Source organism: Symphalangus syndactylus, chromosome 23 (genome assembly GCF_028878055.3).
Source record: "Symphalangus syndactylus isolate Jambi chromosome 23, NHGRI_mSymSyn1-v2.1_pri, whole genome shotgun sequence".
NCBI classification, from domain to species: Eukaryota; Metazoa; Chordata; class Mammalia; order Primates; family Hylobatidae; genus Symphalangus; species Symphalangus syndactylus.
The window spans coordinates 34,398,876-34,422,712 of record NC_072445.2 but is presented as its reverse complement, the minus strand read 5'-3'; the positions used below and the strand labels follow the sequence as shown (position 1 = coordinate 34,422,712).

Genomic DNA, 23,837 nt, shown 5'->3' with positions numbered 1-23,837 from the left:
CAGCTAATTTTTGTATTTTTAATAGAGATGGGGTTTCACCATGTTGGTCAGGCTGGTCTCGAACTCCTGATCTCAGGTGATCCACCCACCTCAGCCTCCCAACCTGCTGGGATTATAGGCGTGAACCACCATGCCCAGGCTCTCATACTGGTTTTGTTTTGTTTTTTTTTCGAGATGGAGTCCAGGCTGGAGTGCGATGGTGCGATCTTGGCTCACTGCAACCTCTACCTCCTGGGTTCAAGTGATTCTCCTGTGTCAGCCTCCTAAATAGCTGGGATCACAGGCATGTACCACCACACCTAATTTTTTTTTGTATTTTTTGTAGAGATGGGGTTCCATCATGTTGGCCAGGTTGGTCTTAAACTCCTGACCTCAGGTGTTCCACCGGCCTTGGCCTTCCAGAGTGCTGAGATTACAGGTGAGAAGCACCAAACTCCACCAGGAGTGGATTATTTTTATGGTTCACCTTTTAGACCATAGAGAATAACTTCCTTATGTTGCCATGGCATTTGTAAACTGCCATGGTGTTGGTGGGAGTGTAGCAGTGAGGATGACCAGAGGTCACTTTCGTTGTTGTCTTGGTTTTGGCTGGCTTTTTTACTGCAACTCATTTTATCAGCAAGGTCTTTATGACCTGTGTATTGTGCTGACCTCCTCCATCACCCTGTGACTTAGAAAGACTTAACCATCTGGGAATGCAGCTCAGTAGGTCTCAGCCTCATTTTACCCAGCTCCTATTTAAAATCGAGTTGCTGTCATTCAAATGCCTACAACAGTATTGCTGCTTTCTTTAAGGTTCCTGAAAGGGAGAGAGGAAATATTAGATTTTTCATGGCTGTGAACCACTGCAAGTATTGAGGAAATATTTACTACTTCCAGCCTCATAATCCTGCAGTCATTTGGCACCTGTGAGTCAGGTGCCGAGGGGAACTGCCCCATACATTCTGGAGCATTCAATCTGGTGGGGAAAGGTGTAGTAAGTAGGAGATATTTACTACATAAGGTGTTAAGGTCTGGGATAGAATTAAGTAGAATAAAGGGATGGGGAGGCAGGGGGTGTGATTGGGGCAGCCTTGATGATACTTGAGGAGCCTATTCTGCAGTTGGCCTCACCTCTTTCTGAAACTTCCACTTTTTTCACTCTCAACTTCAACAATTGGTTCTTTTTTATTTTATAGAAAGTTTGTTAGAATTAGGTTTATATATTTTCTTGTTGAATTAACAGAATAATTTTATTTAACATCACTCTCTAGTGTGACTGAAAGCCTCTAATCCTTTACTGTTATTTGTTTATGGGCATATTTGTTTTTACAGCTATGATAATTATTTTATTTTGTGTGGTTTCTCAAAAACACGTGTTTCTTATATCAAAGGGTCTGTATACTAGAGTCTTTCAGATTTGGTGCTAATAACATTAACTAAGAATTTAAGACAAGTCTTGAGATGTTAGAGGAAAGCCAGTCTAAGAACAAATAAATTAATTATTAATTTATTTATTTTGAGTTGACATTTAAGTTGAGGTGTGGAGGTGGAGGAGACAGTTGGATAAATGAGTTTAGAAGTAAGGAGAAAGATCTGGGAATAGATATAATTTTGGATTTTATAGTGGTGTTTTGATAGCAATTGTTGATATCGCCAAAATAATTCATCAATGAGCTCCTTGACAGCTCCTCGACCTTTCTTTTTAAAGAAACAGGGTTAGCTGGGTGCGGTGGCCCATGCCTGTAATCCCAGCATTTTGGAAGGCGGATCACCTGAGGTTGGGAGTTTGAGACCAGCCTGACCAACATGGAGAAACCCCATCTCTACTAAAAATACAAAATTAGCGGGGTGTGGTGGTGTGTGCCTGTAATCCCAGCTACTCGGGAGGCTGAGGCAGGCGAACTGCTTGAGCCCAGCAGCCGGAGGTTGCAGTGAGCCGAGATCACACCATTACACTCCAGCCTGGGCAATAAGAGTGAAACTCCATCTCAAAAAAAAAAAAAAAAAGAAAAGCAATAGGGTCTTCTTATGTTGTCTGGGCTGGACTAGAACTCCTATGCTCATGTTATCCTCCTGCCTCAGTCTCCAAGTAGCTGGGGCTACAGGCATATGCCAGCATGTCCAGCTTTGAGCCACTCCCACCCATCATGTTGCAAAACATTTAAATGTTACATACAGAGGTGCGAGGGAGATGTGCATATAAGCAGCACCATGTAAATTGCTTGAATCTTTTTTTTAGAATTCTGTTTGGATGTGGCTTCAGAGCAGGGATTAGTCAATTCATTTTTACTTTTTTTCTTTTCTTTTTTTTTTTTTTTTTTTGAGGTGGATTCTCACTCTGTCACCCAGGCTGGAGTGCTGTGGCAAAATCTCAGCTCACTTCAGCCTCTGCCTCCTGGATTCTCTTGCCTCAGCCCTCTGAGTAGCTGGGATTACAGGTGCCTGCCACCATACCTGGCTGATTTTTTGTTTGTTTGTTTGTTTTTTGTATTTTTGGTAGAGACAAGCTTTCACCATGTTGACCAGGCTGGTCTCGAAATCCTGACTCATGTGATCCACCTGCCTCAGCCTCCCAAAGTGCTGGGATTACAGGTATGAGTCACAGCACCCGCCTGTTTTATTTTACATTTTTAAATCACAATTTTTATACCTATTCAAAAGTAGAGAAAATAGTACAATGACCACTAAAGTACCCATTCCTCAATTTCTGTGATCTTTAAGATTGTCCCACATTTTGTTCTATTCCTTTACCTCCCTTTCCAGGAATATTGTAAAGCACATCAGTCATCACATCATTTTATCTGTTCAGTGTGCATCCCCGAACAGCATTTACGTATTCCTACACAGCCAGTATCTCATCACATCTGACAAAATTGACAATGATTTTTTTGGTGTCAGCTCATATGCAGCCCTTAGTTGAGTTTCCTCACTCTTTTCTTTTCTTTTTTTTTTTTTTTTTTGAGACAGAGTCTTGTACTGTCGCCCAGGCTGGAGTACAATGGCGTAATCTCGGCTCACTGCCGCCTCTGCCCCCTGTGCTCCAGTGATTCTCCTGCCTCAGCCTCCTGAGTAGCTGGGATTACAGGCACATGCCACCACGCCCGGCTAATTTTTCTATTTTTAGTAGCGATGGGGTTTCGCCATATTGGCCAGGCTGGTCTTGAACTCCTGACCTCAGGTGATCCTCCCACCTCGGCCTTCCAAAGTGCTGGGATTACAGGCATGAGCCACTACACCCAGCCAAGTTTCTCACTCTTACGTGGACAGTATCTCATTTTCTCATTATCTGAAAAACTTTGCTTTAAATCTGGATCCAAAAAATCTTCATGTGCTAACTTTGGTTGTTATGCTTCTTGTAATCTAAACTGGCCTCTGCTTACTTTTTTTATTTCCCATTCCATGAATTCTGTGTGCAAAGTTTTATATATATATATATATATATCTTGCTCACGAGGTTGAAGGGGATAAAGAACATTGATCTTGTTGTTTCAGTGTAGATGAAAGTTTAGCCTGAAATGTGTCAGTTTGCAGCAGCAAATGGAGGAGGGTTATTACAGTCATGAACAGTTCGTAGCAAAAGGCTGCTTCCAAATAGTATTTGCAGACCGGGTGCAGTGGCTCATGCCTGTAATCCCAGCCCTTTGGGAGGCAGAGATGGGTGGATCACTTGAGGTTAGGAATTTGAGACCAGCCTGGCCAACATAGTGAAACCCCGACTCTACTGAAAAGTACAAAAGTTAGCCAGGCATGGTGGCGGGCACCTGTAATTTTAGCTACTCAGGAGGCTGAGGCAGGAGAATCACTTGAACCCAGGAGGCAGAGGTTGGAATGAACCAAGATCATGCTACTGCTCTCCAATCTGGGTGACGGAGCAAGACTCCATCTCGAAAAAGAAAAAAAAATATTATTTATGTTGTATTCTTTATTGTCTATAATGATTTTCTTTCTCTCTCTTCTTCCTAAGGATATTGAAAAATAGAGTTCAATCTTTTAAGATCTTAGAGTTATTAAGTTTGTGTTGGACCAGGGCACTTAAATTGGCCAAAATCAGGCTGTTAATGATGGGTAATTTTTATTTATTTATTTATTTATTTATTTATTTATTTATTTATCTGTTTATTTATTTTTGAGATGGAGTCTTTCTCTGTCACCCAGACTGGAGTGCAGTGGCGCGATCTCTGCTCACTGCAAGCTCTGCCTCCCAGGTTCATGCCATTCTCCTGCCTCAGCTTCCTGAGTAGGTGGAACTACAGGTGCCCGCCACCACACCCAGCTAATTTTTTGTATTTTTAGGAGAGATGGGGTTTCACCGTGTTAGCCACGATGGTCTCAATCTCCTGACCTCATGATCCACCCGCCTCGGCCTCCCAAAGTGTTGGGATTATAGGCGTGAGCCACTGTGCTTGGCTATTCTTCTTATTATTATTTTAGTTTTTAAAATTTTTATTTCTCAGCCTTGGGATTCTGATACGTAAAAATGCAAGTATCTTCAAAGATAGAAAACATACACAGTTATCATTAAAATGGGAGAACTCAGAATACACAATCATGGAGCAGTGCCCTCCACCAGCCCCCCAGCTAACTACAGCTGCAAGCATGATTCTCATGCTCTCTTGTACCTAGTGTTCAACTAGTGACACAGCTTCTTCACTCATGGGGAAGGGCCATCAGCAAATGGCACTCAAGCATGGGGGCTTGAGAAAGATCCCACACACTCGAGGCCGTGTTGGAGATGTTTCATGAAAGGATTAGGTGGGTTACCCCTGGCTTTCTGCCCCAGAGTTTATCAAGACTGATATTAAAGTAAATGCATTGTAAGCCACACATACAAGTTGTGGAGTGAAATAAACAGAGTGATTTTTTTGTTTGTCCTGTTTTATAGACTTTAATTAAATTGTGGCCTTGGATTGGGGGGTAGGATTTTGTGATTATTATTATTTTTATTATACTTGAAGTTCTGGGGTACATGTGCAGAATGTGCAGTTTTGTTACATAGCTATAGACACTTGCCATGGTTGTTTGCTGCACCCATCAACCCCTCATCTACATTAGGTATTTCTCCTAATGCTATCCCTTCTTTAGCCCCCAACCCCCCGACAGACCCTGATGTGTGATGTTCCCCTCCCTGTGTCCATGTGTTCTCATTGTTCAACTCCCACTTATGAGTGAGAACATGCAGTTTTTGATTTTCTGTTCTTGTGTTAGTTTGCTAAGAATGATGGTTTCCAGCTTCATCCATGTTCCTGCAAAGGACATGAACTCATCCTTTTTTATGCCTGCATAGTATTCCATGGTGTATATGTGCCACATTTTCTTTATCGGGTCTATCATTGATGAACTTTTGGGCTAGTTCCAAGTTTTTGCTATTGTGAATAGTGCCACAATGAACACACTTGCGTATGTGTCTTTAAAGTAGAATGATTTATAATCCTTTAGGTATATGCCCAGTAATGGGATTGCTGGATCAAATGGTGTTTCTGGTTCTAGATCCTTGAGGAATCGCTACACTGTCTTTCACAATGGTTAACCTAATTTACACTCCCAACAACTGTGTAAAAGCATTCCTATTTCTCCACATCCCCTCCAGCATCTTCTGTTTACTGACTTTTTAATGATCACCATTCTAACTGGAGTGGTTTTGATTTGCATTTCTCTAATGACCATTGATGATGAGCTTTTTTTTCATATGTTCTTTAGCTGCATGAATGTCTTCTTTTTAGAAGTGTCTGTTCATGTCCTTTGCCCACTTTTGATGGGGCTGTTTTTTTCTTGTAAATTTGTTTAAGTTCTTTGTAGATTCTGGAAATTAGCCCTTTGTCAGATAGACAGATTGCACAAATTTTGTCCTGTTCTGTGGTTTGTCCCATACTTTAGGTTGCTTGTTCACTCTGTTGATAGTTTCTTTTGCTGTGCTGTGCTCTTTAGTTTAATTAGATCCCATTTGTCAATTTTGGCTTTTGTTGCCGTTGCTTTTGGTGTTTTAATCATGAAGTCTTTGCCCATGCCTATGCCCTGAATGGTATTGCCTAGGTTTTCTTGTAGGGTTTTTATGGTTTTAGGTCTTACGTTTAAGTCTTTAATCCATCTTGGGCTAATTTTTGTATAAGGTGTAAGGAAGGGGTCCAGTTTCAGTTTCTGCATATGGCTCAAGCAGTTTTCCCAACACCATTTATTAAATAGGGAATCCTTTCCCCATTGCTTGTTTTTGTCAGGTTTGTCAAAGATCAGATGGTTGTAGATGTGTGATGTCATTTCTGAGGCCTCTGTTCTGTTCTATTGGTCTATATATCTGTTTTAGTACCAGTACCATGCTGTTTCGGTTACTGTAGCCTTGTAGTATAGTTTGAAGTCAGGTAGCCTGACACCTCCAGCTTTGTGCTTTTTGCTTAGGATTGTCTTGCCTATGTGGGCTCTTTTTTGGTTCCATATGAAATTTAAAGTAGTTTTTCCAATTCTGTCAAGAAAGTCAATGGTAGCTTGATAGGGATAGCATTGAATCTATAAATTACTTTGGGCAGTATGGCCATTTTTACAATATTGATTCTTCCTATCCATGAGCATGGAATGTTTTTCCATTTATTTGTGTCTTCTCTTATTTCCTTGGGCAGTGGTTTGTAGTTCTCCTTGAAGAGGTCCTTCACATCCCTTGTAAGTTGTATTCCTAGGCATTTTATTCTCTTTGTAGCAGTTGTGAATGGTAGTTCACTCATGATTTGGCTCTCTGTCTATTATTGGTGTGTAGGGATGCTTGTGATTTATGCACATTGATTTTGTATCCTGAGACTTTGCTGAAGTTGATTATCAGCTTAAGGCGATTTGGGGCTGAGACGATGGGGTTTTCTAAATAAACAATCATGTCATCTGGAAAGAGAAATTTGATTTCCTCTCTTCCAAATTGAATACCCTTTATTTCTTTCTCTTGCCTGATTACCCTGGCCAGAACTTCCAATACTATGTTGAATAGGAGTGGTGAGAGAGGGCATCCTTGTCTGTGCCAGTTTTCAAAGGGAATGCTTCCCGTTTTTGCACATTCAGCGTGATGTTGGCTGTGGGTTTGTCATAAATAGCTCTTATTATTTTGAGATATGTTTCATCAGTATCTAGTTTATTGAGAGTTTTTAGCATGAAGGGTGTTAAAATTTGTCGAAGGCCTTTTCTGCATCTATTGAGATAATCCTGTGGTTTTTACCATTGGTTCTGTTTATGTGATGGATTACATTTGTTCATTTGTGTATGTTGAACCAGGCTTGCATCCCAGGTATGAAGCTGACTTGATTGTGGTGGATAAGCTTTTTGATGTGTTGCTGGATTTGATTTGTCAGTATTTTATTGAGGATTTTCACATCGATGTTCATCAGGGATATTGGCCTGAAATTTTCTTTTTTGTTGTGTCTCTGCCAGGTTTTATCTGGGTGATGCTGGCCTCATAAAATGAGTTAGGGAAGAGTCCCTCTTTTTCTATTGTTTAGAATAGTTTCAGAAGGAATGGTACCAGCTCCACTTTGTACTTCTGCTGGAATTCAGCTGTGAATCTGTCTGGTCCTGGACTTCTTTTGGTTGGTAGGCTGCTAATTACTGCCTCAATTTCAGGACTTGTTACTGGTCTGTTCAGGGATTTGACTTCTTCCCGGTTTAGACATGGGAGGGTGTATGTGTCCAGGAATTTATCCATTTCTTCTAGATTTTCTAGTTTATTTGCATAGAGGTGTTTATAGTATTCCCTGATGGTAGTTGGTATTTCTGTGGGATCAGTGTTGATAGCCCCTTTATCATTTTTTTTATTGCATCTATTTGATTCTTGTCTTTTCTTCTTTGTTATTCTGGCTAATGGTCTATTTTGTTGACCTTTTCAAAAAATCAGCTCCTGGATTCATTGAATTTTTGAAGGGTTTTTCTTGTCTCCTTCAGTTCTGCCCTGATCTTAGTTATTTCTTGTCTTCTGTTAGCTTTTGAATTTATTTCTTCTTGCTTCTCTAGTTCTTTTAATTTTAATGTTAGGGTGTCAATTTTAAATCTTTCCTGCTTTCTCTTGTGGGCCTTGAGTGTTATAAATTTCTCTCTAAACACTGTTTTAAATATGTCCCAGACCAGAGATTCTGGTATGTTGTGTCTTTGTTCTCATTTGTTTTGAAGAACATCTTTATTTCTGCCTTAATTTTGTCATTTACCCACTAGTCATTCAGGAGCCAGTTGTTCAGTTTCCATGTAGTTGTGTGGTTTTGAGTGAGTTTCTTAATCCTGAGTTCTAATTTAATTGCACTGTGGTCTGAGAGACTGTTTGTTATTATTTCCGTTATTTTGCATTTGCTGAGGAGTGTTTTACTTCCAATTATGTGATCAATTTTAGAATAAGTGCGATGAAGTGCTGAGAAGAATGTATATTCTGTGGATTTGGGTGGAGAGTTCTCTAGATGTCTATTAGGTCTGCTTTGTCGAGAACTGAGTTCAAGTCCTTAATATCCTTATTAATTTTCTTTCTCGTTGATCTGTCTAATGATGGGTCAATTATAGTTGCCTTTGCTTTAAGTCCGTTTCAATAGTTAGTAAATATGTTTCTAGAGTTTTTCCAATTAAAAAAAATTGACCTGCACTTTGCTTTGGATTGTACTAAAATCTGATTTCAACACAAGCATAATCTTCTGAATTACTTTGGTTTTTTCAGCTGAAGCCTTGGGGAGCACTGAAGCCAAGGCTGTACCACACCAAAAATTTGAAACACATGTGAATGAGCTGAATGTGGAAGGACTACCGGAAAACATTCCTTTCAGAAGCCCCTCATTGCATGGAATCCCAAGGCTCGAAAGCATCTTTCAAGTGGGCAATCGAATTAAGTTTGTTATTAAGAGGTAAGATGATAATCTGCAGAAACAAATCCATTGTCTTCCCTAAGGAAAGATTAATTTGACCAAGATAGGCCTTTTGTTCCCCTCTCATCATGACTTCTTTATATTAAAATTAACCTTTAGATTCCTTTATTGAACAAACATTTATTTAGTATAAGCATCAGATGTGCAAAATTGGTTCTAGCAAGAACCCTGTCCTTGGGAGGCTTAATACTCAGAAAAATGCAATGAAGAGTTATTGAGCATTTTTTGGGGAGAAGGCAAGGATGGCACACCCAGATCAGTCACTTGTGCATCCAGAAGGGAGGCAGTGTGTTTCAAATATGAGTAAAGGCAGTGAGGAGTCAAATATGCTCACGTATTCACATACATTGCCCATTCTGTGTGGAGTGAGGGGTGCCATGTGGGCGTGGTGGGATTGCTTAGATAGACTTTTGTGGCCCAATAGAGGAAGGCCTTGGCTCCTACAAAAGCAGTGGTAGTCATTAAATGGTCTCATAGCAGTTTCCTCTTAAAATAATTTGGATCTGCCCTTTAGAAAAGTTATTCTGGCTTGATTTTGAAGGGTAACACATGAGTAGTTTGTGTTGGGGGTAGGAACAGAAAGCCTCTCTCTACTCATGGAAGGAATGTTGAAGTGGGTAGAGTCTTGCTTACTGATTGAGGTTGTGCATCTGTGTATATTCGTTGGGACTGAGTTATAAGGGAGAGGAAAGTTTTAAGATGATACAGCAAGCTGCTTCTGGCTGTACTGTGGGACAGTTCATCTAAGATTCAGAAATATAATTGGGCTGGTTTGGGGGAAAAGTGACTTTTGCATATTTATCTTACAAAAAAGATGACTTTGGAGACATCCAGGTGGTCTGAAAATTGCTATTTTCAAAATTCAAGTCACCAAAATGATTTTTTTCACTGTAAAATGAAGGCAGAATGGATTATGCTTAAAAATTGGCCAGGCGCAGTGGTTCATGCGTGTAAGTAATCCCAGCACTTTGGGAGGCTGAGGCAGGTGGATTGCCTGAGGCCAGGAGTTCGAGACCAGTCTGGCCAACATGGCAAAACCCTGTGTCTACTAAAAGTACAAAAATCAGCCAGGTGTGGTAGTGTGAACTTGCAGTCCCAGCTACTCGGGAGGCTGAGGCAGGAGAATAGCTTGAACCTGGGAGGCGGAGGTTGCAGTGAGTCAAGATCGTGCCACTGCACTCCAGCCTGGACGACAGAATAAGACTCCATCTCAGATAATAATAATAATATTTAGAAGTGCAAAGCTGTGTGAGAAAGACCTATAAATATCTTCTAAATGTTTTATTATAATATTAATATCAACTGTTTTTCACAGACCAAAACTTCTTACTCACAATACAACTGAAGTTACTCAGCCAAGAACAAATACAAGTAAAATAGTTGTGAAATCCTTTTTAAAAGCACAGATTAATCTTGAAGCTTTTAAAAATTGATCTTTTACATGATGGAACTGCTCCTTCCTTCACCTCCCCAAAAAATATTTTGCAGAAGCTCACTATAGGCACTCCGTGATTTATCAATATGAACAGATGCAGTGTAGGGATAACCCAAGGTTTTTTTTTTTTTCTTTCTTTCTTTTTTTGATACAGTCGCACTCTGTCACCCAGGCTGGAGTGCAGTGGTGTGATCTCGGCTCACTGCAACCAGTCTCAAGCAATTCTCCTGCCTCAGCCTTCCAAGTAGCTGGGATTACAGGCTAAGTTAGCCATGCCTGGTTAAATTTTTTATTTTGTGTAGAGACGAGTTTTCACCATATTGGCCAGGCTGGATTCAGGTGATCCTTCTGCATGAGCCTCCCAAAGTGCTGGGATTACATATGTGAGTCACCGCACCTGGCATTAAGCTTTGAATTTTGACCAGTGGTATCCAAGAAAAATACAACGTGTGCTGCAAAGGCAAGCCACATACATAATTTTATATTTTCGAGTTCAACCTGAAATCATTATAAATACACAGTGAAGTATTTCACATTCTTCATTTGCATATATTCTTTTTGTTGACAATTGGTGTGACTTTCATACTCACAGCATATTTCAGTTTGAAGTAGCCACATTTCAGCTGTTCAGGGATAGCAGTTACTATTTGCCTTTAGACCTTAATGTTTATTCATGTGTGCCCTGTTCTTAAAATAACAAATACTGTAATTCTGGCCTGCACATGAATATCACAGCCTAACAGAAAAAGATCCAATAAGTCTCTGTTGAACAAATAATGTTATTTTTTTTTTGCAGGGAATGAAGTTTTGCTCTTGTTGCCCAGACTAGAGTACAATGGTGCGATCTCAGCTGACCGCTACCTCCGCCTCCCAGGTTCAAGTGATCCTCCTGCCTCAGCCTTCCGAGTAACTGGGATTCTAGGTGCATGCCACCATGCTTGACTAAATTTTGTATTTTTAGTAGAGATGGGGTTTTGCCACGTTGGCCAGGCTGGTCTCGGACCCCTGTCCTCAAGTGATCTGCCCACCTTGGACTCGCAAAGTGTTAGGATTACAGGCGTGAACCACAGTGCCTGGCCTAGTTTCTTTATTAGAGCGCTAAGTGTACCTTTCCCATCCTTTTGTTTGCCATTGTGCATTGTCAGACTAAGTGACCACAATTTGTAGATCATCCATTACCTTAGGAACTTATGTTGCCAGGAACTAATAAATGGCCATTTAGTATGAAATTTTGTATTGTCAGGAAATAAGTATTGGGAATCAAGTATGAATTATGTGTGTATATTAGGTGTTTACAAATTTGTGCAGTTAATCATTCTCATGAATACTAAGGTGAATACATGTTCTCAAGTTGGGTTAATGGGTGTATCCTAAAATACTGCTCCTTCAGCTTTCACAGTACCTTGGGGCAATTACTTAAGGTCAGTCAGTGTGCCAAATAGATTTTGTGTGGATTATGGCATGGAAAGTGGTTGAGAAATTCTGTAGTAGGGTAAGAAAATTATCCTTGTCCAAGAGTTCTGCAATGGAGAAGACAAAACTCAGTGCTTAACTCATAGGTTAAGCATGGTTTTCTTTTTTTTTTTTTTTTTGAGACAGAGTCTCGCTTTGTCACCCAGGCTGGAGTGCAGTGGCATGATTTCAGCTCACTGCAATATTTGCCTCCTGGGTTCAAGCAATTCTCCTGCCTCATCCTCCTGAGTAGCTGGGATTACCGGTGCATGCCACCATGCCTGGCCAATTTTTGTATTTTTAGAAGAAATGGGATTTCACCATGTTGGTCAGGTTGGTCTCAAACTCCTGACCTTGTGATCCACCCACTTCGGCCTCCCGAAGTGCTGGGATTACAGGTGTGAACCACCACACCTTGCCCTCAGCATGCTTTTGATTTAGCCAAAGAATCAAAGCATTGGTGAAGAATTGAAGATTGGAAGTTACACATTTCTTGCTAAGGGAAGTAGTAGAGAAAGAAAAATATTCCTGGAGGTAGATCTTCAGTTTGCATTAGTCTGAAGATGACGAAATCTGTAGAGAACTTCATTTCTGAAGACAAAGCTCAAATTCAAGGTTGTGAGGAGTGCAGTCACCATTTTTGTTAGGGGCGGTTGTGACAGTTATTGCAGAAAGTGAGAATGCGAAACCTGTACTATGTAAAGAATGTGCAAGTGTCGTAGAAGACACTGCAAGGATTGGGTGCTGGAGCAGTGCTGGACTTGCTATCATCACCAGAGTACAGCAGGTGTCACCAGAAGGAGAATCTCCACTCTTGCCATCACTAACAGCACTTGACTCTGTCCCACTCATAAAAGATCTTGGAAGGAATTAAAGGTGCTTGGTGGTTCCTCATTTTAACATAACCTTACTTGGCCTGACTGTGGACCATGCATTAGTGTTTGGACAGGACAGTTAAAATCACAGAGCACATGAGAAAAGAGTTTTGTGGCCATCAGAACTGTCTCCTTAAACACACCATGGGTGCACTGTGTCCTCAGCTTGGTGAAAGGTAGATGTCATACGTGAGAAGGCGGTGGAGCCAGGCACATGATGGATCCTCGAAGAGTGGGAGGTGGCACCTGGCTCTGTGAGGAGGGTGTGAAGAGCCTCCTCCTCTGTGAGGAGGACACCTCCTCTGTGAGGAACAGATGCCAGCAAAGGAGGTGAGGATGGGCAGAAGAGGAGGCTGAGCAGCAAGTGAATAGAAGCGCTTGACCTCAGAGGAGGAGAGTCCCATGTCTTTATTGGTAGTATTCTAATGTGGTTCATACTGGAGTTATTTTCTGTGGCTGAATGGTTCAACTACTGAAATGGGTGTGGGGTGGGGAACAACTCCTACTAAACCTTTGAGATGCTGAGTTTTCTTTTAAAGTAAAGGAAATATTATAAGATTTTCTGAAACTGCCAACCTTTAGCAATATTTTCAGACTTTCTCCAACATTTTCCTTTGTCAGCAATCAGAGATGACTTTTGTCAGCAATCAGAGATGACCTCCACACTGAGGCGAATCTTCCACTCCCCTTACCCTTTTCCCTTTGTCTCTCTTTCCCTCCTTTCTTCATCCAGTAACTCCAGTTAGCCTCCATTGTCTCCAAGCTGCCTTTCTTCCTCATCCACAACTCCTCCACACAAGCTCTGAACACCTGTCCATGTAAGTGACATCCTGTATGCCTTTATTTTTATTTTATTTTATTTTTGAGATAGAGTCTTGCTCTGTTGCCCAGGCTGGAGTGCAATGGTATGATCTTGGCTTTCTGCAACCTCTGCCTCCCAGGTTCAAGGGATTCTCATGCCTCAGCCTCACAAGTAGCTAGGACTACAGTTATGCACCACCACACACACCTGATTTTTGTAGTTTTTGGTAGAGATGGGGTTTCACCATGTTGGCCAGGCTGGTCTTGAACTCCTGACCACAGGTGACCCACCCACCTCAGCCTCCCAAAGTGCTGAGATTACAGGTGTGAGCCACGGTGCCTGGCACATGATTTACTATTTATAAGAACATGAGCTTACTACTTGTGTAACATTTATCCCTGTATTTTAGTTGGAAGTTACTGAGGTGGTATGAGGTTTGGTGACTACATCTGGCCTCTCAGGGAAATGGCCAAGTCGTTCAGATTTTCAACTGTATTATATGAAGTTATTTGTCAGCTTCATTGCTTATTACTGTGAAATAAGTTATAAAGGGAATTTTTTTTTTATAAAAAGAAATAGATTCAGGCTGAGTGTGGTAGCTCATGCCTGTAATCCTAGCACCTTGGGAGGCCAAAGTAGGTGGATTACCTGAGCTCAGGAGTTTGAGACAGCCCTCAGCAACATAGTGAAGCCCCGTCTCTACTAAAATACAAAAAAAAAAAAATAAGCTGGGAATGGTGGTGGGTGCCTATAGTCCCAGCTACTGGGGAGGCTGAGGCATGAGAATTGCTTGATCCTGGGAGGCGGAGGTGCAGTGAGCAAACATTGCGCCACTGCCAGCCTGGGTTACAGAGCAAGACTCTCTCAAAAAAAAAAAAAAAAAAAAAAAAAAAAATAGATTTACTGAGGGGAGAGAATCCATTGTTCCATTGTTAGTAAAACATGTCTAGTACTACATGCTTTTTGGTTTCCTAATCACCTATCAAACTACAGGGTTTTTGGCTTTGTAATATATTCAGTTCCACATTTATTCATTCAAAAATTGAAGACATTTTATATCCCCATTATATGCCAAGTACTGGGTAGGGAAAATAGGTGACAGAGATGAACAAATCCCTGAACCCAGAATTTCACAGTAGATGTTGGAATTTAGTGCCGTTTAGCTTCATTCGATTCTGCAGTAGTCCCAAGATTTTCCAAGATCATCCTGTCCTCCAGTGCCTGGTTGATTCAACTTCAGAATATATCCCAGAGTCTGTCCTTCTTAACTCCTCACTGCTGCCACCCTGGACCTATCTGCCATCATCTCTCACCTGGATTATCTCCATGGTCTCCTAACTGGTTTCCTTGTTTCCATGCTTGCCTCTTTCAGTCTACTCTCTCTCTCTTTTTTTTTTGAGATGGAGTCTTGCTTTGTCACCAAGGCTGGAGTGCAATGTTGTGATGTTGGCTCACTGAAACCCTCACCTCCTGGGTTCAAGTGATTCTCTTGCCTCAGCCTCCCTAATAGCTGGGATTACAGGCGTGAGCCACCATGCCTGGCTATTTTTTTTTTGTGTGTGTATTTTTGGTAGAGACAGAGTTTTGCCCTGTTGGCCAGGCTGGTCTTGAACTCCTGGCCTCTAGTGATCTGCCTGCCTCGGCCTCTCAAGTGTTGGGATTACAGGCATGAGCCACCGCACCCATCCTGTCTACTGTCAGTACAACAGCTAGAACAATCCTTTTACAGTGGAATTCAGATCTTGTTTACCCCTCTGTTCAAATTCTCCAGTGGCTTTGTTTTCTACATTATCTTGTCCCCTACTACCTGTCTCACTGTGCTTCCTGCTACTCTCCTGCTCTTACTCCTCTTTATAAACACTGAGCTCATGGTGTTTCCTTTAACGTGCCAGGCATGCTTGACCTTGTCCTGTCTCTGGGCCTTGCTGTTCCCTCTGCCTGGAACATTCTTCCCCTTATGTCTGCATGGCTTAATCTCACTGCTTTGGATTTTGGCTCAAAAGTCACCTTATCAAGGGCCTCCAGGCTGCTCTGCATAAAATATATCCTCAACTCATATTTCCTATTTGATACTTGACTCCTCTTCCTCTTTCACTAAAATATAAGCTCCATGAGGGAAGGGATTTTTGTCTGTTTTGCTCTGTTGTATACCTAAATACCTAGAAGTTGCTCAGTAAATATTTTTTGGTTGAATGACTAAATCAGTCTATTACTGAATCAGTCAATGTCCTCTGTAGCAAGGACTTCTCATACCAGTAGTGCATATCTGTATGATAGCTGGTGTAGGGAGGGACATGGTCAGAATGGCTCTGCGTGGAGTAATTTTGCATAGCATGATCCCAGCAGGCTCCTATTGGGGTTCAGCCACAGTTTTAGCCTCACTAGTATCACTTTCCTTTCTTTTTTTTTTTTTTTTTTTTTTGAGGTGGAGTTTTGTTCTTGTTGCTCAGGCTGGAGTGCAATGGTGCGATCTTGGCTAACCACAACATCTGCCTCCCGGGTTCAAGCAATTCTCATCCCTCAGCCTCCAGAGTAGCTGGGATTACAGGCATGCACCACCACAACTGGCTAATTCTGTAAAAATAGTAGAGACAGGGTTTCTTCATGTTGGTCAGGCTGGTCTCAAACTCCCCACCTCAGGTGATCTGCTCACCTCGGCCTCCCAAAGTGCCGGGATTACAGGCGTGAGCCACTGCACCCAGTGAGTATCACTCTTTAATCGTAAAGTCAGAGGATGTTAATATTGGAAGGGATATGGGAGACTATTTGGTTCACTTTTCTCATTGATGAGAGAATAACAGAGCATTGAAAAGTAAGGTAATTATTCACAATCGTAAAGCTGTATGGGTCAATCTGAAATTAGGCTTCTTACATCAGATTCTGTAGTCTTTCCTACATGTGTTCTCCCCAGACTGAGACAGTTCATGGGCCTTCAGGTTTGACAGTTTTCTCTCCAGTCTCTAAACAGGAGCTTTTATCTGAACATTCTAGGTTAGCATGGATGGACGATGACCCTGCAATGTGTAGAAAATCCCAAAGGTTGACCACTGTCAGTGGGAACCACCCTAGATGTGTCAGGAGCACCACAGGCATGCTCACTCCTCCATTCACTGGAGCTGTGTAGGGTGGAAAGGAAACCCAAATCAAGACCCGCTGCTGCTTTAGTTCTTTTATTGCATGTCACAATACAATGTGTCTCCATTTAAATTCAGATTTTTTGATAGATGGTCAGACCAGCTGCAGGCCCTTTGGGCCAGAAGTCTTGATCTTTTATTTTAATTTTATTATTATTGTACTTTAAGTTTTAGGGCACATGTGCACAATGTGCAGGTTTGTTCCATATGTATACATGTGTCATGTTGGTGTGCTGCACCCATTAACTCATCATTTAACATTAGGTATATCTCCTAATGCTATCCCTCCCCGCTCCCCCCACCCCACAACAGTCCCTGGTGTGTGATGTTCCCCTTCCTGTGTCCATGTGTTCTCATTGTTCAATTCCCAACTATGAATGAGAACATGCGGTGTTTGGTTTTTTGTCCTTGCGTTAGTTTGCTGAGAATGATGGTTTCCAGCTTCATCCATGTCCCTACAAAGACACGAACTCATCATTTTTTATGGCTGCATAGTATTCCATGGTGTGTATGAGCCACATTTTCTTAATCCAGTCTATCATTATTGGATATTTGGGTTGGTTCCAAGTCTTTGCTATTGTAAATAGTGCCACAATAAACATACTTGTGCATGTGTCTTTATAGCAGCATGATTTATAACCCTTTGGGTATATACCCAGTAATGGGATGGCTGGGTCAAATGGTATTTCTAGTTCTAGGTCCCTGAGGAATCTCCACACTGACTTCCACAATGGTTGAACTAGTTTACAGTCCCACCAACAGTGTAAAAGTGTTCCTATTTTTCCACATCCTCTCCAGCACCTGTTGTTTACTGACTTTTTAATGATGGCCATTCTAACTGGTATGAGATGGTATCTCATTGTGGTTTTGATTTGCATTTCTCTGATGGCCAGTGATGATGAGCATTTTTTCATGTGACTTTTGGCTGCATAAATGTCTTCTTTTGAGAAGTGTCTGTTCATATCCTTTGCCCACTTTTTGATGGGGTTGTTTGTTTTTTTCTTGTAAATTTGTTTGAGTTCATTGTAGATTCTAGATATTAGCCCTTTGTCAGATGAGTAGGTTGCAAAAATATTCTCCCATTCTGTAGGTTTCCTGTTCACTCTGATGGTAGTTTCTTTTGCTGTGCAGAAGCTCTTTAGTTTAATTAGATCCCATTTGTCAATTTTGGCTTTTGTTGCCATTGCTTTTGGTGTTTTAGACATGAAGTCCTTGCCCATGCCTGTGTCCTGAATGGTTTTGCCTAGGTTTTCTTCCAGGGTTTTTATGGTTTTAGGTCTAACATGTAAGTCTTTAATCCATCTTGAATTAATTTTTGTATAAGGTGTAAGGAAGGGATCCAATTTCAGCTTTCTATATATGGCTAGCCAGTTTTCCCAGCACCATTTATTAAATAGGGAATCCTTTCCCTATTGCTTGTTTTTGTCAGGTTTGTCAAAGATCAGATAGTTGTAGATGTGCAGCATTATTTCTGAGGGCTCTGTTCTGTTCCATTGGTCTGTATCTCTGTTTTGGCACCAGTACCATGCTGTTTTGGTTACTGTAGCCTTGTAGTATAGTTTGAAGTCTGGTAGCATGATGCCTCCAGCTTTGTTCTTTTGGCTTCGGATTGACTTGGCAATGCAGGCTCTTTTTTGGTTCCATATAAACTTTAAAGTAGTTTTTTCCAGTTCTGTGAAGAAAGTCATTGGTAGTTTGATGGGTATGGCATTGAATCTATAAATTACTTTGGGCAGTATGGCCGTTTTCATGATATTGATTCCTCCTATCCATGAGCATGGAATGTTCTTCCTTTTGTTTGTGTCCTCTTCTATTTCGTTGAGCAGTGGTTTGTAGTTCTCCTTGAAGAGCTCCTTCACATCCCTTGTTAGTTGGATTCCTAGGTATTTTATTCTCTTTGAAGCAATTGTGAATGGGAGTTCACTCATGATTTGGCTCTCTGTTTGTCTGTTATTGGTGTATAAGAATGCTTGTGATTTTTGCACATTGATTTTGTATCCTGAGACTTTGCCGAAGTTGCTAATCAGCTTAAGGAGATTTTAGGCTAAGACGATGGAGTTTTCTAGATATATAATCATGTCATCTGTGAACAGGGATAATTCGACTTCCTCTTTTCCTAATTGAATACTCTTTACTTTTTTCTCCTGCCTGACTGTCCTGGCCAGAACTTCCAACACTATGTTGAATACGAGTGGTGAGAGAGGGCATCCCTGTCTTGTGCCAGTTTTCAAAGGGAATGCTTCCAGTTTTTGCCCATTCAGTATGATTTTGGCTGTGGGTTTGTCGTAGATAGCTCTTACTATTTTGAGATATGTCCCATCAATTCCTAATTTATTGAGAGTTTTTATCATGAAGGGTTGTTGAATTTTGACAAAGGCCTTTTCTGCATCTATTGAGATAATCATGTGGTTTTTGTCTTTGGTTCTGTTTATATGCTGGATTACATTTATTGATTTGCATATGTTGAACCAACCTTGCATCCCAGGGATGATGCCCACTTGATCATGGTGGATAAGCTTTTTGATGTGCTGCTAGATTCGGTGTGCCAGCATTTTATTGAGGATTTTTACATAGATGTTCATCAGGGATATTGGTCTAATATTCTCTTTTTTTGGTTGTGTCTCTGCCAGGCTTTGGTATCAGGATGATGCTGGCCTCATAAAATGAGTTAGGGAGGATTCCCTCTTTTTCTATTGATTGGAATAGTTTCAGAAGGAATGGGACCAGCTCCTCCTTATACCTCTGGTAGAATTCTGCTGTGAATCCGTCTGGTACTGAACTTTTTTTGGTTGGTAGGCTATTAATTATTGCTTCCATTTCAGAGTCTGTTATTGGTCTATTCAGAGATTCAACTTCTTCCTGGTTTAGTCTTGGGATGGTGTATGTGTCCAGGAATTTATCCATTTCTTCTAGATTTTCTAGTTTATTTGCATATAGGTGTTTATAGTATTCTCTGATGATAGTTTGTATTTCTGTGGGATCAGTTATGATATCCCATTTATCACTTTTTTTGCATCTATTTGATTCTTCTTTGTTTTCTTCTTTATTAGTCTTGCTAGTGGTCTATCAATTTTGTTGATCTTTTCAAAAAACCAGCTCCTGGATTCATTGATTTTTTGAAGGTTTTTTTGTGTCTCTATATCCTTCAGTTCTGCTCTGATCTTTGTTATTTCTTGCCATCTGCTGGCTTTTGAATGTGTTTGCACTTGCTTCTCTATTTCTTTACATTGTGATGTTATGGTGTCCATTTTTGTTCTTTCCTGCTTTCTGTTGTGGGCATTTAGTGCTATAAATTTCCCTCTACACACTGCTTTGAATGTGTCCCAGAGATTCTGATATGTTGTGTCTTTGCTCTCACTGGTTTCAAATAACATCTTTATTTCTGCCTTCATTTCGTTATGTACCCAGTAGTCATTCAGGAGCAGGTTGTTCAGTTTCCATTTATAATTTCTATTCTTTTCCATTTGCTGAGGAGTGCTTTGCTTCCAACTATGTGGTCAATTTTGGAATAAGTGCAATGTGTTGCTGAGAAGAATGTATATTCTGTTGATTTGGGGTGGAGAGTTCTGTAGCTGTTTATTAGATCTGCTTGGTGCAGAGGTGAGTTCAATTCCTGGATATCCTTGTTAACTTTTGGTCTCATTGATCTGTCTAATGTTGACAGTGGGGTGTTAAAGTTTCCCATTATTATTGTGTTGGAGTCTAAGTCTCTTTGTAGATCTCTAAGGACTTGCTTTATGAATCTGGGTGCTCCTGTATTGGGTGCATATGTAGTTAGGATAGTTAGCTCTTCTTGTTGAATTGATCCCTTTACCATTATGTAATGGCCTTCTTTGTCTCTTTTGATCTTTGTTGGTTTAAAATCTGTTTTATCAGAGACTATGATTGCAACTCCTGCTGTTTTTTGTTTTCCATTTGCTTGGTAGATCTTCCTCCATCCCTTTATTTTGAGCCTATGTGTGTCTCTGCTCGTGAAATGGGTCTCCTGAATACAGCAGACTGATGGGTCTTGACTCTTTATCCAATTTGCCAGTCTATGTCTTTTAATTGGAGCATTTAGCCCATTTACATTTAAGGTTAATATTGTTATGTGTGAATTTGATCCCGTCATTATGATGTTAACTGGTTATTTTGCTCATTAGTTGATGCAGTTTCTTCCTAGCATTGATGCGCTTTCCAATTTGGCATGTTTTTGCAGTGGCTGGTACCGGTTTTTCGTTTCCATATTTAGTGCTTCCTTCAGGAGCTCTTGCAGGGCAGGCCTGGTGGTGACAAAATCTCTAAGCCTTTGCTTGTCTGTAAAGTATTTTATTTCTCCTTCACTTATGAAGCTTAGTTTAGCTGGATATGAAATTCTGGGTTGAAAATTCTCTAAGTATGTTGAATATTGGCCCCCACTATCTTCTGGCTTGTAGAGTTTCTGCGGAGAGATCAGCTGTTAGTCTTATGGGCTTCCCTTTGTGCATAACCTGACTTTTCTCTCTGGCTGTCCTTAACATTTTTTCCTTCATTTCAACTTTGGTGAATCTGACAATTATGTGTCTTAGGGTTGCTCTTCTCGAGGAGTATGTTTGTGGTGTTCTCTGTATTTCTTGAATTTGAATGTTGGCCTGCCTTGCTAGGTTGGGGAAGTTCTCCTGGATAATATCCTGCAGAGTGTTTTCCAACTTGGTTCCATTCTCTCCATCACTTTCAGGTATACCAATCAGACGTAGATTTGATCTTTTCACATAGTCCCATATTTCTTGGAGGCTTTGTTATTTCTTTTTACTCTTTTTTCTCTAAACTTCTCTTATTGCTTCATTTCATTCATTTGATCTTCTGTCACTGGTGTCCTTTCTTCCAGTTGATCAAATCAGCTACTGAAGCTTGTGCATTTGTCGCTTAGTTCTCATTCCATGGTTTTCAGCTCCATCACGTCCATCAGTGTAGACAATTTAAGGACTTGTCTATGCTGGTTATTGTAGTTAGCCATTCGTCTAATATTTTTTCAAGGTTTTTAGCTTCTTTGTGATGGGTTTGAATTTCCTCATTTAGCTCGGAGAAGTTTGATCATCTGAGGCTGTCTTCTTTCAACTCATCAAAGTCATTCTCTGTCCAGCTTTGTTCCATTGCTGGTGAGGAGCTGCATTCCTTTGTACAGGGAGAGGCACTCCAATTTTTAGAATTTTCAGATTTTCTACTCTCTTTTTTCCCCATCTTTGTGGTTTTATCTACCTTTGATCTTTGATGATGGTGACGTACACATGGGGTTTTGGTGTGGATGTCTTTTCTTTTGTTAGTTTTCCTTCCAACAGTCAGTACACTCAGCTGCAGGTCTGTTGGAGTTTGCCGGAGGTCCACTGCAGACACTGTTTGCCTGGGTATCAGCAGTGGAGGCTGCTGAAAAGCGAATATTGCTGAACAGCAAATGTCGATGCCTGATTGTCTCTCTGGAAGTTTCATCTCAGAGGGGTACCTGATCGTATGAAGTGTCAGCCCCTACTGGGAGGTGCCTCCCGATTAGGCTACTCAGGATTCAGGGACCCACTTGAGGAGGGAGTCTGTCTGTTCTCAGATCTCAAACTCCATGCTGGGAGAACCAATTCTCTCTTCAAAACTGTCAGACAGGGACATTTAAATCTGCAGAGGTTTCTGCTGCCTTTTATTTGGCTATGCCCTGCCCCCAGAGGTGGAGTCTACAGGGGCAGACAGGCCTCCTTGGGCTGTGGTGGGCTGCACCCAGTTTGAGATTCCTCGTCACTTTGTTTACCTACTTAAGCCTCAGCAATGGCAGGTGCCCCTCTCCCAGCCTCACTGCTGCCTTGCAGTTTGATCTCAGACTGCTGTGCTAGCTATGAGCAAGGCTCCGTGGGCTTGGGACCCTCTGAGACAGGCACGGGATATAATCTCCTGGTGTGCAGTTTGCTAAGACCATTGGAAAAGCACAGTATTAGGGTGGAAGTGACCCGATTTTCCAGGTGCTGTCTGTCACACCTTTGCTTGGCTAGGAAAGGGAATTCCCTGACCCCTTTCACTTCCTGGGTAAGGCAATGCCTCACCCTGCTTCAGCTCACACTTGGTGCACTGCACCCACTGTCCTGCACCCACTGTCCGACAAGCCCCAGTGAGATGAACCCTGTACCTCAGTTGGAAATGCAGAAATCACCCATTTTCTGTGTCACTCATGCTGGAAGCTGTAGACTGGAGCTGTTCCTGTTAAGCCATCTTGGAACCGCTGCCCACATTATTTTTGTTTTGTTTTGAGTTAGAGTCTCACTCTGTCACCCAAGCTGGAGTGCAGTGTCATGATCTCGGCTCACTGCAAGCTCTGCCTCCTGGGTTCATGCCATTCTCCTGCCTCAGCCTCCCAAGCAGCTGGGACTACAGGCACCTGCTGCCACGCCTGGCTAATTTTTGTATTTTTAGTAGAGATGGCATTTCACTGTGTTAGCTAGGATGGTCTCGATCTCCTGACCTCATGATCCACCCACCTCAGCCTCCCAAAGTGCTGGGATTACAGGTGTGAGCCACCACACCTGGCCAATGAAACATTATTATTGGAATAATATAGTTCATAGATTTTTTTTTTTTTTTTTTTTTTTTTTTTTTTTTTTTTTTTTTTTTTTTTTTTTTTTTTTTTTTTTGAGACGGAGTCTCGCTCTGTCACCCAGGCTGGAGTGCAGTGGCGCGATCTCGGCTCACTGCAAGCTCCGCCTCCTGGGTTCACGCCATTCTCCTGCCTCAGCCTCTCCGAGTAGCTGGGACTACAGGTGCCCGCCACCGCGCCCGGCTAATTTTTTGTATTTTTGGTAGAGACGGGGTTTCACCGTGGTCTCGATCTCCTGACCTCGTGATCCGCCCGCCTCGGCCTCCCAAAGTGCTGGGATTACAAGCGTGAGCCACCGCGCCCGGCCTAGTTCATAGATTTTAATGATAAGCTTGGGGGATGTGTTGGTTGCCATCAGATTCAGGTGAGTAGAACACATGCATGGAAACAAAAATTGAAGAAGTTTGAAATGAGGCAGAAATGTATATCTTCTTTACATCAAAGAATTCTGGATGTAGGTAGTCCAATATGGAGGGAATAATTCCCTACTCACCAAGGACCCAAAATCTCTGTATCTTTACAGTCTACAATACTATTATATGTCTTCAATTCTTAACATTGCTTCATGTTCCAAAATGGCTGCTGAATCTACAGCCTCTATATCTGCCTTGCAGGCAGGAAGAAGAGGGAAAAGCAAAAGGAAACACCTCTTAGCTGAGTCAGCATTACTTGTAGAACCTTCCTAGAAGAAACACCCTGCT

General features: G+C 41.4%; 1 protein-coding gene across 3 annotated transcripts in view; it reads left to right on the top strand.

The window, feature by feature from the left end:
• Positions 1-23,837, top strand: part of LOC129472927 (general transcription factor II-I-like) — a 59,087-nt gene that overhangs the window by 8,314 nt on the left and 26,936 nt on the right. Inside the window, exons 3-5 of one of the 3 annotated variants that reach the window (XM_063632209.1) lie at positions 326-418; positions 8,645-8,828; positions 13,345-14,455. In XM_063632209.1, coding sequence (XP_063488279.1) covers positions 326-418; positions 8,645-8,828; positions 13,345-13,357 — 290 coding nt within the window. In that variant the 3' untranslated portion in view covers positions 13,358-14,455. Of the gene's footprint in view, positions 1-325; positions 419-2,470; positions 2,575-8,644; positions 8,829-11,080; positions 11,514-13,344; positions 14,456-23,837 lie in introns of those variants that run through there. The other 2 variants (XM_063632210.1, XM_063632211.1) reach the window with 2 other exon arrangements.